The 16,545-nt window shown below is 47.2% G+C and overlaps 2 protein-coding genes across 2 annotated transcripts; both read left to right on the top strand.

Moving 5' to 3' along the window:
• Positions 1-2,390: 2,390 nt before the first annotated feature.
• Positions 2,391-3,492, top strand: PEX2_097560 (homeobox domain-containing protein; the record flags this gene model as incomplete). The annotated part of the gene is made up of 3 exons (XM_016747026.1): positions 2,391-2,495; positions 2,561-3,271; positions 3,346-3,492. 3 exons carry the CDS (start codon positions 2,391-2,393, stop codon positions 3,490-3,492), a joined length of 963 nt encoding a protein of 320 aa, XP_016598595.1.
• A 7,493-nt stretch (positions 3,493-10,985) lies between these two features.
• Positions 10,986-16,530, top strand: PEX2_097550 (Urea carboxylase; the record flags this gene model as incomplete). The annotated part of the gene is made up of 2 exons (XM_016747025.1): positions 10,986-16,349; positions 16,405-16,530. The coding sequence occupies 2 exons, from the start codon at positions 10,986-10,988 to the stop codon at positions 16,528-16,530; spliced, it is 5,490 nt and encodes a 1,829-aa protein (XP_016598594.1).
• Positions 16,531-16,545: the final 15 nt, after the last annotated feature.

The following is a 16,545-nucleotide window of genomic DNA, read 5'->3' as shown; positions in this document are numbered from 1 at the left end:
GACTCGGGTGTCAGATATAGACGGGTATTGTACTCCGTAGGGGTCATGATATAGGGCTGTACTTACGGAGTACTCCGTACAGGGGATTGACAACAATTCCAATATGATAGTATTCTGACACTTTTTTCACAGTACATTGTGCCACAGGATTCACCAGGAACCTATCCAATCACAGAAAAATCGAGGAAAAGGAACTCCATTGCTACGATCTGATTGGCTGGCTTGCACGGGGCTTGATCACCCTCAGCTTGCGTTTAGTCCAGGGATCTCCAAACATGACAGGTTTGCGGCATTATTGAATTGTCGGAATATGACTAGTTTCTAGAGCGGGTCTGTTAGTGCAATATGGTGTCAAGCTGAGAAACTGCTCGGGAACACGGAATATACATAGTGGTCTAGATTACATCGTATATGGAGGCGATACGCGAGGCAAAGATCCAATGACCCCCAGTTAGCGCAAATCACTCAATCTGCGATCGGTGACAAGCGAAGTACCTAAAATGCGACACACCTAAGAGATATCATATGCGAGCATTTCTTTACTCCAATCATATGAGCAGCCACAAAGTCACCAGCTCACGAGTGCATAACGTGAAAATAGGAGGGGGGAAAAAGGGAAAAACCAAAGTGGGTTCTCCGGGTGATCCTTGATCTGACATACGGAGACAGAAAAGAAATCCCGAAACCAAAAAAAAAAAAAAAAGTCCTGACGCCACAAGCTCTCGAAGAAGTGGAGATACAAATTGAAGAATCCTTAGGCGATCTATCCCTGTAAACCAATACCAGCCCCTCTCCCTTTCAGATTGGTCGATCAATCACCGTGCCCACCGATGAGAGGCTCTAGGCAATCTGCGATCGATCCGAGGCGTCACCTATGCAATTTCTGATTCGTCCGAATGAAATCCAGAACCTCTCTCTCTCTTTTGTACCCACCATCCGGGTCAAGCTCTCCTCGGAACACGATCTTTTTGGAACCAGTAACAATTCATCTTGGAGCGGCGATCTTTTCCTTCGGTTCGGTGTCTGTCTAGTAGATCCACCTTGGACTCTTTTTTTTTTTGCTTTTTTTTTTTAACCATACGAGAGAGGTTTGGTTGTTATCTTCGGACTGGACGCTCTAGTTGTCTCTTTCCTCTTCCGTGGGAGTGGATGTTTCTTTCCTGTACTCCGTATGCATTTTGCCACGAACTACTCCGAGGGGAGTACCTCTCTCAGATCCCCCACAGAAAAATTAATGTGGATGTGACTCGATTTAAAATATATTTAATTACAGAATACAAGGTAATTAACTTTAGCCTGACTCAGGCACATTATGACAGAATTCCCCCCCCCCCTCCTTACTCCTGTGGCTGTCTGCCGGACATCCCCTCTTCCCCAACCTTTCCTACAATGGATTTTTTTATTTTATTGTTCTATTATACATTTTAATTTCCAAGTGTACTGTTCTGTCTTGTCATTAGTTTGGTTTCAAAGGACCTTGAAAGATCTAGTTTTTAGGGTAAATAGAAACATTGGCCGCTTATAAGCACTGACATGGGATCCCCGAATTTGACGTCCACTAGTGAACCACAGTTACTTTTATTATTACTTTTGTGATTATTACTCCGTATTCGATTTTCAATTAATTCTTTCAAAAATTCCTTTACTCCGAAACATCCAATCAAAACCTTGGAACTCTTAAAATACCTACCATATATGGAACCGGGGAGTAGTTCGTGCGATAGATCCTGATAGATCCTGACGCTAAGACTATTCCATTGACAACCAAAGAAAGACTCTATCTGTCAACCTTAAGGAACCCGCACCTTTCTCAAGATTTACGCCCTCTTCTCCGCTCTGCATGCTCTTAACACGGAGCGCTGGTGCTCCGACTTCATGTATCCACCAAGCCCACGATCGTCATTTTTCGGCCCCCCCTGTTCTTGCTTTTCCATGGACATGTAATAGCTGGTTCTTTTTTATTTTTATTTTATTTTTATTTTTAATTTACTTTAATGTACTCCGTACAGAGTAGATTTTGGGACCACTTTTTTTTTAGTTGAAATAATGTACGGGGCCCTGCATTATTTGGGAAACCACATTTCCATCTTTGCCCTCATTCCCCAACCTTGCATATAATCTTGGCCTTTCTCTTTTTTTTTAATTTTACCATGTCAACGTAAAATCAGCCTGCTTTCCTGGTGAGTGCTTCTTTGGATACTTTCGCCCCTCATCCCTTCCCTTTTATACCTTTTTTACCTTTTCTGGGGAATCTCGATCTTCGAAACTACAAAACTTCCCGTCTGATATTCGATTCTGACTGTGTCGAGTATAGTTCTATTTTATAATACATTGTGAAACTCTTTACCTACAGACCTCTCTATTCTTGTCCCTCCCCAAATACCTTGTCTATGTCACAGTCCCATGAGGTAGACGAAGATACCAATATGGCTATTTCGTATACAACCCAATCGTCAACCGGACACCCTCACCAAACCCTCCCCTCGTTCCGCGAGGTAAGATATAACTCTAAATCCCTCCAAGAAATGCAACCTGGAATCAATATCTAACATCCCCCCAGCTCCTTCCAGCCCATCTCCACGATGAAATCGAATCAACCTCCCCATTCTACACCACTCCCCGCCACTCACAAGACCGCCCACCCTCGGGTCACGAAACGGCCGACCCCCGCTCAATCCCATATGGCAATCAACCCAACCAAATGCCGTACGACTCTCACCGCGAATACACAGTCTCCCGCGGCGCAGATCACCAACCCCGCATGCCAGAACCAGGCCACCACATGCATCTACCCGAGAACGCATCCCGCGGTCCCAGCCCAATTCTGCCCCCAATCCGCGACCTGGACTCCATCCCCGGCCGCGCAATGAACCCATCCTCCAGCACCGGGTATCCCGAGCGGCCGCCACGCTCCGACCCCTTTGTCGCGCAGGAATACCGCCAGCCCGGGCCGACGGCAGCAGCCATGTCCGCAGATCCGCGCGGCGAGCACTTTGCCCAGCCCATCATGCACCCTCAGTCGCCGTTTGGCCACCCTGCTACCGGGTACGGGGATGAGCAGATGTCACCACAGATGATGGGGCATGGGCAAGGGAATTTCGGGATCATGGGGGACCCGATTGATCCCAAGACGAAGCGGAGACGGGGGAATTTGCCCAAGCCTGTCACAGACATTTTGCGGGCTTGGTTCCATGAGCATCTTGATCATCCTTATCCGAGTGAGGAGGATAAGCAAATGTTCATGACAAGAACGGGGCTTTCGATTAGTCAGGTGAGCATTCTTACAAACTGGACTGGCAATTGGTTTGTGAATGGTTTGCTAATGCTATCTTTTTTTTAATACAGATTAGTAACTGGTTTATCAATGCTCGGAGACGACAGCTTCCTGCACTACGGAACCAAATGCGCAGTGGTGCGGATACGGAGTCTCAACGACAGTCACCTTTTAGTGATGTCGATGGATCGGAGCACATGCCCTCTCCTCATCACTAGAGTGGCGATGAACCTGGACCTAGAGGTTCGGGTTTGATCACGGCCTTTTTTTTTCATTCTTTCTGTTCATTCTTCAACGTTATACGGCATACGCAACGTCGGCGTTTTATTCATTTTACGACTGGGAGGCTTTTATATCCCTACCATTTACGAGACATGGGGTTGAGGATTACGGCGAAGCTCGATAGACTGACATTTTCTTTCTTTCTTTTTCCTATGTGTTCTTTTAATGTTTTGTTTTGTTTTATTCCTTTCTCACCTTCCAGGTCACTCGACTTCACTCTACATGTCGCATTGCCGTCCGGTACGGAGACTTTGATCAGACATTATATTTTGATACCCTTTCTCTTTGGTCGCGTTTACCAAGCGGGAACTTATTTTGTTGGAAATCACCAGGCAAAAAGGGTATACGACAAACTATGGCATTGGGAATCCCATTAAATCATTTCTATGATTTCCTCTGTGGTTTTCTTTTCTTTTGTTGCACCCCATTTCCATTGCATTGAGTGCCCTGGACAAAACCCGCGAAAATTGCATTACTAGGTGTTTAAAGGATCTTTTGACTTTCAAATCTGCATGAAAAAAAAAAACAATTCTATTTTAATTTATTTTCTGACATTTGTCACTTTCTCCATATAAGCGCCAATGTGGATGTGAAAGGTCAAGCAATATGGAGTTACGGAGTATGTTGTACGCAACCAGATCTCAGCTGCCCACCGCGCAACCTGTCTCCACTTCGTCTCCATCGACACTAATCCATTTTCTTTGCTCGCGTCCCGCGGAAACGTGGATCTTATTCTACCCGCGGCTTGTGGTGCCACTTTTCTTTTTATCTTTCGGCGCTGAGGATAGATCTCTCTCCACGGTCTTGTGAGTCTGGGGGGGATATACCCTTTACAGATCAAGATGGATATCAAAAATATCTTTTTTTCCCTCCAGCTATACCATTTCCCTAAAGTCGGTGGTTTTCGGGCCGGTGGGAGAACACTCAACCATGGTTTGAACCACTAAATTCCAAATTGATAGACCCGTAAACTAGTGGATATCATATAACAGTACGGAGTACATACAGCATACTCCATGCTCAACCTGGGAATATGTCAAAATCGACCCCATTTTTGAGTTTTGATTTCATGACGTCGAGTTACCAACTATCAACCTCGTTACCATGGTCTAGGGCTAGGGTCCTTTTAAGCTTTTGACAGTTAGAGTCTGGATTAGGATAGTAGCTATGTTGTATGATTTGATCTGTTCTGATATATTATAAGCATTGCATTGCATTGAATCTCATGTTTATAATAAAGTCAAAGTCCAAACTTTCAAGGTTTAAATTAATTCCAAATTGACGTGAACTGACAGCTGCATGGCGCCCGACTTAAACTTCGACTTTTCGGTCCCTCCGAGTCCACATTTTAACAAACCTACAAATCCACAGATTTCACAGATTTCACAGCAACCACTCCAGACCATGGAACTGACTTTACTTTGTGCCACGTGAATTCAGATACGATCTGATGCCTAAACGGGCCATGTTCGGGCATTTTGCCTTCTGAAAGCCCTGAAGCCTTATTTTATTGAAGTATTTATATTGTAATCAGACTTCATTTCGATGTGGAGTTAAAGCATATTAATTAAACATTTATGATAATGGCCAGTGATAGGCTGAACCGTATATCGCTTATTGTGAAATATCAACTATCCCCTTTAGGAGTTTCTTGCTTCCCAGCCCTTTCAGATTCAGTTCCGACCCGAGATCTAAATTAGGATTTTCTTCAACATCACATTATGGAGTACTACTATTACAATATTGTACCTGCTAGTAGAGAGATCTGTGGGAGACGTGTTATGCGTATTGTTTCATTTTTTGTTTCATTTTTACTTTTTCTAATTTCCCCGACCTACCCCCGGAAGACACATTTATGGGGTCCTGAGATGACCCCAAAAAAAACTTACTTGGCTGCAGATCTTAGGCTTCGGTCATATTACCGAGTAAAGTGGAATCCTTTGCAGGGTTGGGCACGATATACGATGTAGGTTCTACGACCTCTTAGCAGTATGTACTCCGTACGAAGTACATACATAGTATATCCAAATTTGAGACTCCGGTTAGGGGACTGCAACCCCCTTGGTTGAACTCATATTGTAAAAGTGATATCCAATACGCGAAAGAAGAAAAAAATCGCGGTCAGGGTTGCAGTTACATCTATGTACTCCACACTCCGTATATTGTACATTATTCTGCTGCAAAGAAGTAGATACCAAAAATATGCACATCTAGAATGCGCGACGTACCTCGACATCATGAAAAGTAACCCCCCGAAAAAGCAAGCATCTCATACCCTCATACGGGATCTATACAAACAGGAAGTGAACCCCGTAACCTAGTCCCACATCAGTGGGAAGCGGATATGCAAGCCACCGGTCCAAACCCCGGTATCTAGTGTATCCAGTATCTCCGGCGACCACGACTGGCCGATTTGAAACCCAAACACGCACCCAACAAAAGTCGTGCAGCATGCACACATTCAGCTTTTGGTCGAGCTTGATCGAATTATAGCACATGGAAACCTTCATCCACCCCCCTTACCGTTGAGTACCTTCGCAACCCTGCCTCTGTCACTTGTCAACAAACCCAAGACAAAAGCCCCAACCAAACCCCGGTTCTGCGCCTTACGCTTTCCGATCCCGTTCCCGCCCTTGGTATCCTCCCTAGCACGAATGAACTCCCTATCAGTGTCCTGTCCACCCCCACTAAGCCATTCGGGATCCAAATACATGCATCCGACCCATCATATAGCGGTGAATTCGGCGTCTGACACTTCGTTGTGTGCAAGTACATATGCACATCTGGAGTTATGTTAGGCAAGTACCGTACATGTGCTCCGTTACTCCGTACGTCGTACATAGATGTTGAGTGCTACGTGTGTGTGCGTCTTCCTTTCTGCGCTGTCATGAGTGTTCAGCCCTCGATCGGGGACGTGCGTGTCGATCACAATAACGTCCCTGCTTGGTAAGGTGGGATGTGTGGGCTTTGCTTTTTTTTTCCATCGGAGGTGTCAACTGCGGGATTTGTGAGCTGTCTCATGTCAGGATTTGGGTTGCGATGATCGTGCGTAGATCGATGGGTAGGTTCGTGCGAGCTTGAGTCTCACCGTATACTCCGGACGACTACTAGGACTACATCGGGGTACTTATTTTGTACTCTGTACATATTTGTGAATAATTGAATTGGACTACGGAGTACGCGGAGCAGTATAATATGTTATATATGTGGTATGGTCTGACCCGGTCACATATTGGATTTCGGTCCTAGCGTTGAAGTGGGAATTGAAACCGAAACCGAAACCGAACCCTTTGATCTAACTTGAATCATGTCATATTATTTATTTATAATTCATTTCCTCCGTAGATGCTCCACGCTATTAACCGACTGCCACGATCTTGGTTTGATCCCGTCCAAGTTTCCCACAAACTATTGAATCTTGTCACATTATTTCCAGATGAAAGATCGACAGACCCACCGTTCGATACCTATTGTGTACTAAAATCAATAGCGCCGCTTACTCTGACCGGGATGGCTTTTTTGACATTTGCATGCTCACTTTTTGGGATCTTCGCCCGGGGGTTTATTTTATTGTGGACTAGCGTTATTCTGTAGACGAGATAGCCGCTTGTATTATTTTGTATAACAGCTACTGTACTATATAATATATATAAGCCGTGTTTTTAATCCTATACGTAAGAGTGCGGGGTTGCGAGCGTAGGTGTGCTTATAGGTTCATAGGGAGTGTGGGCTTTTGTGTGCCGACCAGAAACAGGTTCGATACTGCTTATTCGTTTCTGATGAAGGTACAGAGGAAATACATCTACAGACTTGAGGACTATGTTGCCTAGCGCGTACCACTGCGGAACACCTAGTACCGACCAGGTGCTTGTCTATTGACAAACCAACCCCAACTAGCAGTGATATGCAACTGTGTACATTATGTGCACCTAAAAATGACATGTCTATGGTATCGAGTCACATCTTTGTCTGTGTGTCACAGTCTTCCCCTGTCCATCATAGGTCTGCACGAGCAGAAGCAAGCAGTACATAAATACATCAGCTAGTCCTTGTGCACAAAATACTTATGACCTAGAGCACTGGGTCATGCGTGTTACACATGCAGTGTCGCGAAGAAAAACAAAGGAGAATAATTGAGATGCCAGGCATCAGATATACCTGTCAATGCATATCAGTTCCCGGGTATCTAAGAGCTCCACATCTCACTTAGGCACGCTAATGCACACTTGATGCAATTGCATTATACTGCTCTATCATTCAAGTATGGTATTTGATCTACCTTTTAGTAGATGAGTCTATTCTAATGGATTACATTACCTATCTAGGTAACTCAGTCCGTGACCATGTTAGTCTGAGTAATGTCCGGCAGCCGGGATCTCTGCTTGTAAACTATTGCTAGCATATCTTGTGTTGGGACATAACTTGTGCTTTCTTTGCGCTTTGTGGTACAACCATGATGTCTTCCGTGATTGAGTTAGGACTCTAGTCTGGGTGGTCTTTCTTTTGATGTTGCCCTTGCTACTGTGATGTCAATATTCAATATCTGAGGCGGTTGGAAATCCCAGATTCATGAATTTTAGGTGTCTACCTTGGTTACTCCAGGCTATGTGGAAATTATCTGCTCAAGAAATCGGTCATACCCATTGACTTGTTGATTGTCTATTTTTAAGGCTGTTTTCAAAAATAGCTGTATTATTCAGGCCCGGTTACCTTATTGTCGATCTATCATTGGTTCCAGTTCGTATAATAATGCTATAGAATAGCTCGTACTATTCCCCTACTCTAAAGCTAAATGGTTTCTTTCACAATTACATGTCGGACAAAACTGCCTCGAGCAACCTGGTACACAACACGAGGCTTTTTAAAGTATAAGGCAAATTATATATGCGTGTTAGCTAATCTTGTGTGATATCCAGGGTTCAATCAGGTTTTCAAATAATGTTTCGCTAGACTCACCCGCTGCGATCATTTCGATCTATGCTTATGTCCCGCGTGCTTTTAGGTCTTCATATGGACGACAAGCTTCTGGCTTTAACTATTTGTTGCAGGCTTTTATCATGACATTAATTCCTATTCGAACAGATCGCGTCTTCCATACATAGCGCCCACGCAGCCTTGGTCGGTTTCTTTGACAACCTCCTCCTCCTCCATTAGATACATTGATCATATACATTTTCTTTCTAGCTCAACGCTAGCTTTCCTCAACACTGGTAATATCTCGATTCTTCATATTCATCAACATTGTTTCTTTGTGGTCATCACCAGGCTGATCAAAATATATAACGAGACCAAAACCCAACCAACCCAATTCATCACAAACGCGAAATGTGACCAAAAAAAGCAGCGACATTAGTAAGACTACAACTACCCTATCAGACACAAAATATCGACTTTGCAAGCATTGACTCGCCATTTTTGTCTGATACTTTAAGTCACATGAGCGAAGCGGATATAAGCGACTATAGGCGCGTATAAGCGAGCCCCACATAATGTAGCACTACTGGAGAAAAATCTCACAACAACAAGGCCGGCTGGCCCAATGGCAAGGCGCTTGACTACGAATCAAGAGATTGCAGGTTCGATCCCTGCGTCGGTCACATCTTTTTTGTTTTTTTGTTCTATCTTCTTCATAGAAGCCTAAGCGTGTTGCTGGTGGGAGCCTATCAAAAATACCACAATTCCAGAGAAGAAAACCAAAAATCCAAGCAAGGCGGGCGAGCAGGAAAGAGAGACAAGACGCTCGTGGTTCCGTGGAGATAGGAGTAGTGCGCAGCAGGGTAGTTGAATGACGAAAAGCTTTACATGGAAGGCGAATTGTGAAAATTGCGTAGAAACAAGGAACCTGAGGATTGAGGGACTAGTCCGAGCATGTGAAAGCAGCAATCATAACGAAGGGTGAATGACGAGTTTCCCAAATCATATCCCTCATCGGCTGCAATGTACACGTGTAGACTGTAGACTGGATGTCATAGAAATAACCGAACCCAAGCGCTCAAGTGGGGATGCAATCTAAACAACTGCAGGCCGAGCATCCATATACATTCGACATGCATATCTAGAAACTTATTTTCAAATGATTGCTTATCCTGCGGCAAGCCTGGAACGCCACAGAACTTTCAGGAATTGACGAAACGTTCTGGACTTTGCAACACTATATTGGTTGATAATAAGCACCGGGGTCTCGGGGTCTTGGGAACCCCGAGGGTTCTTTTGTCTAAGCTAGCAAGTAATTACTGTGCGGAGTACGGAGTACTAGAGACTGTATCCGAGCTAGGATTTTACCCATGATAAACAAGGCATGGCATATATGTCGGGCTAAATGGGGATAATCTGTTAAACATAATAGGGCTTTATCGCATGATGCATTTGGACAGTGAATTGCCTTTTCGAGCAGTTCTGTTTTTGTAGGGTCAGCACTCCAATATGCCATTACTTAACTTTCCTTCAATAATGGGCAAGCAAGCCTGCAGCCGGTGATTACAGCGGCGAGTCATTTCTGACATGCAGGTATAACTTTGTCTCTATTATATAGAGATTTTATAGAGGAAGAAAATTTTAAGTGGTGTGGAAAGGAGGGGCCACAGTATTATAAATTGAATGCGATACAAACGACAGGCAGCGAACATCAGGTTGCGTTGATTGATCTCCTAGGCCTCCATCTTGCTATAACATCACTATCTTAGCAACTTCCCGGGAATTTCCCCAACATGGTTCTCAAACCATCCAACTACGATTCATTCACGTTCGGTGATTCAATACCAACTAAAAGTAGTAGAGTGCATTCCCATGAAGAGCGCCACAGCCACAGCCACAGTAGGCGTGGGATACTTCTTGATAGCACCCACCGAGTAGCATCTGTAATAGCTCCATATAGGTACATAGAAGATATATATAATCATTTATCTATTAATCTTAAAACTTCATCCCTTTCATTCGTATCGGCATCATCCATTACCCATCGTCCACCTAGTGGTCTTGGCGTAGGTTCTTCTACTATATACTATAGGAGTTACTAGAAGACTCTGACAGTCATAGGCACCAAGGCAGCGGCAAAAACCGGAGAAGAAATCTGGAGCCGCTTAACCGGCGTCCGGGGTAGACTGGTATAATGTAAATTGTTAGCGGCGACGGCGCGCGACGGCGCGCGACGGCCAACCTTGTGGGCGCTCTTGGCTCGGCGTAGATAACGCGGTCCACCCTCATTTGCAATTTCAATGACGGGCGTAGATATCGATACCGGAAACTTTTGGATGGTGGATAGTCATATAGGGGAACATTTGTAGGCATATAGATTCCTCTTTATCCATAACATTGAGATACATAAAACTATACTTCACTCTATCTTCCGTATCACCCGTCAGTGTACTCCTGAAATCTGGGTTATCCTTCCTTTGACTGACAGCATGCTATGATTGTATAGAACCTCCCAATGACTTCAAGATATTCCACTGGAAGTGGGCAACAGCCTCTGTCAATTTCTCAATGGCGTGAATTACAAAATACTGTTTCCGAGCCAACTCACATTTTGTCGCTGCTTGAACGAGCACAAACAAACACATCAAATGCATGGATCTCATTGGCAACGCCCGAAGAAATAATTACACAATGGAAGAAAATCACAACACTTCGATCCCAGGGAAAAGATCTTCCACTATTCGGCGTGCCATTTGCCGCTAAGGATAATATCGACGCCGCTGGGTTCTGCACAACGGCCGCATGCCCATCATTTGGCACCGAGCCTGTCGCCGCAGATTCAACAGTCGTGCAACGGCTGAAATCCCAGGGAGCCATACTAGTTGGCAAGACCAACCTTGACCAGTTTGCCACGGGTCTTGTCGGCACGCGTTCACCATATGGAGCCGTTGCCAATTCCTTCGATCCAAATCGCGTCAGTGGTGGTAGCAGCTCGGGGAGCAGTGTGGTCGTCGCCCAGGGACTGGTCCCTTTCTCTCTTGGCACAGATACAGCAGGGTCAGGTCGCATACCTGCTGGGTTTAATAATCTTGTTGGACTCAAACCCACGCGAGGGGCTTTGAGTGCACATGGCGTAGTACCAGCGTGCCGTTCACTTGATTGTGTTTCTATCTTCGCTCTAACCCTGGAAGATGCCGACCTGGTCCTGCAACTAGCCGAGGGATATGATATTCAAGATGCATACTCAAGAGATCGTGCCAACTGTGCGACTCACAAGTCCCCTCGGGGAGCCTTGCCCTCACAGCCAACACTAGCTATATGCTCCAACCCTGAGTGGTTCGGCCGGACCGAGCAGGCTGCAGCATACCAGGATGCATTGACCAAAGCCCAGCAGCTGGGGTGGAAGCTAGAGCCCGTTGACTTTACACCCCTCTTCTCTCTTGCCAGCCTCCTGTATGAAGGCCCATGGGTTGCCGAACGATATGCTGCTATCGAGAAGTTCATTCGCTCAGTGCCAGCCGAGGCCATGGACCCGGTTGTTCGGAGTATCATCTTGAAAGCCGAGAAATTCTCTGCTGTAGATCTCTTCACGTGCGAGTACCATCGACGGGACCTGTCCTGTGAGATCGAGCAGATCTTTGGGAAATATGACGCGCTGCTAGTGCCCACGGCTCCCACATTCCCTTCGATGCAAGATCTCAAGGATGAGCCGGTCGTGGCAAACAGTCAACTGGGTACATATACCAACTTCGTGAATTTCCTGGATTGGTCTGCTTTGGCAATTCCTGCTGGCTGGAGAGAAGACGGTCTTCCTTTTGGTATCACACTGATAGGAGGCGCGTGGGAAGAGCCGCGTTTGTTGGAGCTCGCCCGGCGGTGGATGTCTGATGCCCCGCGCTTGTTAGGAGCGACGGGTGTGGAATACCAAGAGATTTGCACTGGGATTCCTGCCACCTTCAATTCGATGCAGTTGGCGGTAGTTGGTGCCCATCTTTCTGGCTTCCCTCTGAACAAGGATTTGGTCTCACGGGGCGCAACCTTGGTCACTGCTACAACCACAGCCCCGTGTTATCAGCTATTTGCCCTGCATACAACAGGACCAGTCTCAAAACCTGGTCTGAAAAGGGTTGCTGATGGTGGAGAGTCAATCGAAGTGGAGGTTTGGGACATGCCGCTCGATAAGATGGGTAGCTTCCTCGGTACCGTTGCAGCGCCCTTGGGCATCGGATCAGTTGAGCTGCGAGACGGCCGGTGGGTTCACGGGTTTATCTGCGAGTCTGTTGGTCTCGAGAATGCAAAAGACGTCACCAGTTTTGGCGGATGGCGAGGGTACACCCAGTCACTCAACACTTCTACCACCGAATCGTCGCGCGCTGCATCTACTACGCCTGCAACAAGCATCGGCGAGAAGCGTATTAGGACGGTTCTGGTTGCCAACCGCGGCGAAATCGCACTGCGCATTATTCGGACCTTGCGTGAGATGAAGATCTTGTCCGTGGCTATCTATTCGAGTGCCGATGCTCGCGCACCGCACGTTACCGCTGCTGATGTTGCGCTTCCGCTCGTTGGAAGCACAGTATCTGACACATATCTGAATGGCAAGCAGATCTTGGCTATGGCTATTAAAGCCAATGCTGATGCTGTCATTCCTGGATACGGGTTTCTTTCAGAGAATGCTGACTTTGCCGCTGCCGTTGAGGCTGCAAGTCTGGTATGGATTGGTCCGACTCCGGAGCAAATGCGTGATTTGGGCTTGAAGCACCGTGCTCGTGATATCGCAATGACCGCCGGTATTCCTGTTGTTCCTGGAAGCAAGGGTTTAGTCACCAGTCTTGAAGATGCACTGGTAGAAGCGGAGAAAATTGGCTATCCAGTGATGGTAAAAAGTACCGCTGGCGGAGGTGGAATCGGCCTTCAGCGGTGCGCCGATATTGGTGCACTTCGGGAGGCATTTGATGGTGTCCGTCGATTGGGACAGGCAAATTTTGGCGATGACGGGGTTTTCATCGAGCACTTCATCGACAGGGCCCGACATATTGAAGTCCAGGTGCTCGGTGATGGCGCTGGTCGAGTTATTTGTGCTGGTGAGCGCGATTGTTCGCTGCAGCGTCGAAACCAGAAAGTTGTCGAAGAATCCCCTGCTGGATTTGTCCAAGCTAGAGTACGAGCTGACATGCGCCGCGCTGCTGCTGCTTTGGTTGCTTCCCTGCAATATCGCAATGTAGGTACCATTGAGTTCATCTTCGACATCGATACCGAGAAGTTCTACTTTCTGGAGATGAATACACGTCTCCAGGTCGAGCACCCGGTGACCGAGGCAGTAACAGGCCTTGATCTTGTCGAATGTATGATGCGCATTGCCATGGATAATTGCACTACTCTTTTTCCTCAGCAGATAAATGAGGTTCCTGTCTTCGGTGCAGCAATTGAAGCTCGTGTTTATGCCGAAAGCCCCGTTCAAGAATTCCGACCTTCTCCTGGGAAACTTTTGAATGTCGAGTTTCCATCCGGTGTCCGCGTTGACACTTGGGTCAGTTCAGGCCAGGAGCTATCGTCGTCTTTTGATCCGATGGTTGCAAAAATTATCGCACACGGCGATGATCGTGCTGTAGCTCTTCGAAAGCTCTCAGACGCTCTGGAAAAGACAATAATTACTGGCGTGGAAACGAACCTGAGATATCTACGGCAAATTGTTGCTTGGGAGTTGTTCAACTCCGGAGCCTTCACGACAGGATCGCTCAATACTTTCCCATACGAAGCTCAAGCCGTCGAGGTTATTGATGCTGGGTCTGATACGGCTGTACAGGACTTCCCTGGCCGTCAAGGTCTTTGGCATATCGGTGTGCCGCCCTCTGGCCCAATGGATTCCTACTCGTTTCGTCTCGCCAACAAAATAGTCGGTAATGATGATAATGCTGCGGGACTCGAGTGCTCAATCCAAGGCCCGACACTGCTCTTCCATTCCTCGACCACTGTTGCTGTCGTTGGTGCTAACGCCCCTATATCTGTCGACGGGGAAGAAAAGCAGCCTGGCACGGCAATCAGAATCCAAGCTGGACAGAAACTTTCCATCGGCACAGCAACCAATGGTTCCCGAGTTTATCTTGCCGTTCGAGGTGGTATTCAGGTCCCTGAAGTTCTAAGCAGCCGCTCGACATTTGCAATCGGTCACCTCGGAGGACACAATGGACGCAGCCTTCGCATTGGTGATCTTCTTCCATTAGCACCTATTACAGAAGAGGAACTTCCATTGCTAAAGTTCCCAATCCATTCCCTGCCGATACCCGAGAACCGAGAATGGGTCGTTGGCGCTATCCCTGGGCCACACGGTAGTCCGACTCATTTCACACAAGATGGGCTTCAGGAGCTGTTCAATGGCAAATGGACTGTCCACTATAATAGCAATCGGCTCGGAGTCCGTCTCACCGGGCCACGGCCGGAGTGGGCACGACAAACCGGTGGTGATGCTGGCCTGCATCCGTCTAACATCCACGACAGTCCTTATTCAATCGGAAATGTGAGCTTCACAGGTGACGAGGCAGTTGTCTTGACAGCAGATGGGCCAAGCCTGGGAGGCTTCGTCGCGTTTGCCACAGTCGCGGAGGCCGAGATGTGGAAGTTTGGTCAGATGCGGCCAGGCGATCGCCTTCGGTTGCACCCTATTTCTCTTGATGATGCGCAGAGGCTTGCGATGGCTCTCGAGCATTCGATCGCTACCCTCAGCCCGCTGACCAACGCAGACTTGAGACAAACAAGCTCCGTCGCTGTCTCCAATCCGACCGTGAAGGAGATCTCCGAGGGTGGCCGCTTCATTCGATGCTGTCAAGCAGGTGATCGAGCCTTGTTGCTCGACTTCGGCAATGAAGATAACTTCACGCTACGGCAGACATTTCACATAATGAGCTTCATTGAGATGCACAGAACTTCTCCAATTCCAGGCGTCGAGGAGCTCACATCAGGAGTCCGAAGCCTCCATGTTCGCGTGAAAGCAAACTTCTCACTACCTCAAGTCCTTGACGCGCTGGTCGCGCACGAAATTTCTCTTGGGACAGAGCTTCCCTCCCGACTACCCTCACGCATCGTATCTATGCCTCTCGTTTTCAACGATGAGAGGAGCCGCAAAGCCATTGCCCGCTATACTTCGACTATTCGTTCCTCGGCACCGTACCTCCCTAGCAACATTGAGTTCCTGCAGAAACTGAATGGACTTGACAGCCCTAATCGGGTGGAAAGCAACCTCTATGAAGGCGCATTCCTTGTATTAGGCCTTGGTGATGTGTACCAAGGGTCTCCCTGTGCTGTGCCACTGGATCCCCGCCATCGACTATTCGGAACGAAGTACAACCCGTCCCGATCTTTCACTCCTCGTGGCGCTGTCGGTATTGCTGGTCAATACCTATGCATTTATGCAACCGACTCGCCGGGCGGGTATCAGCTCGTCGGCCGTACGGTCCCTATCTGGGATGAGTTCCACAAACCCGGACTGGGCGAGAAGGCCCCGTGGATGTTCTCACTTCTGGACCAGATTCGTTTCTACCCTGTCACAGAAGAAGAACTTTCAGCAGCAGAGGCCGATGGAACATCCAGTGATCTCATCAAAATCTCTGACACCGAGCTAGACCTCAATGAATATGAGAAGTGGCTGGAAGCAAACGAGGAGGATATCACTGCGGTTCGGGAGCAACGATCAAAGGCAATGCATGAAGCGGACTTCTTCGACGATCTGCTCAAGCCATACGATCCGATCACAATGCGGCCAGGTCGGGGGCAGGAAAGCAACGAAGGTATGGCAGGAGAGCGGGTGAAGGCACTTTTGCCTGGGAGATGTTTCCGTTGCGCTATCGAGGAGGGAGATGAGGTTCAAGCAGGAGACCCTCTAGTGAGTACAAATGACATCGAAATCAATAGCCAAGCACCGAGCTAACAATGTTTAGATTTGGATCGAGTCCAACAAGATGGAGGTTAAGATTTGTGCACCAGTCAGTGGGAAATGTGTGAGACTGCTGGTCGCAGAGGGAGACGTCCTGGGGCCCAGTGACGATGTTGCTATTATTCAATAGGTGATGCTGCATGTA

The sequence above is a fragment of the Penicillium expansum genome (genome assembly GCF_000769745.1).
Source record: "Penicillium expansum strain MD-8 chromosome Unknown contig348, whole genome shotgun sequence".
In the NCBI taxonomy this organism is placed as follows: Eukaryota; Fungi; Ascomycota; class Eurotiomycetes; order Eurotiales; family Aspergillaceae; genus Penicillium; species Penicillium expansum.
The sequence above is the reverse complement of the archived record's forward strand: the minus strand, read 5'-3'. Positions and strand labels throughout refer to the sequence as shown.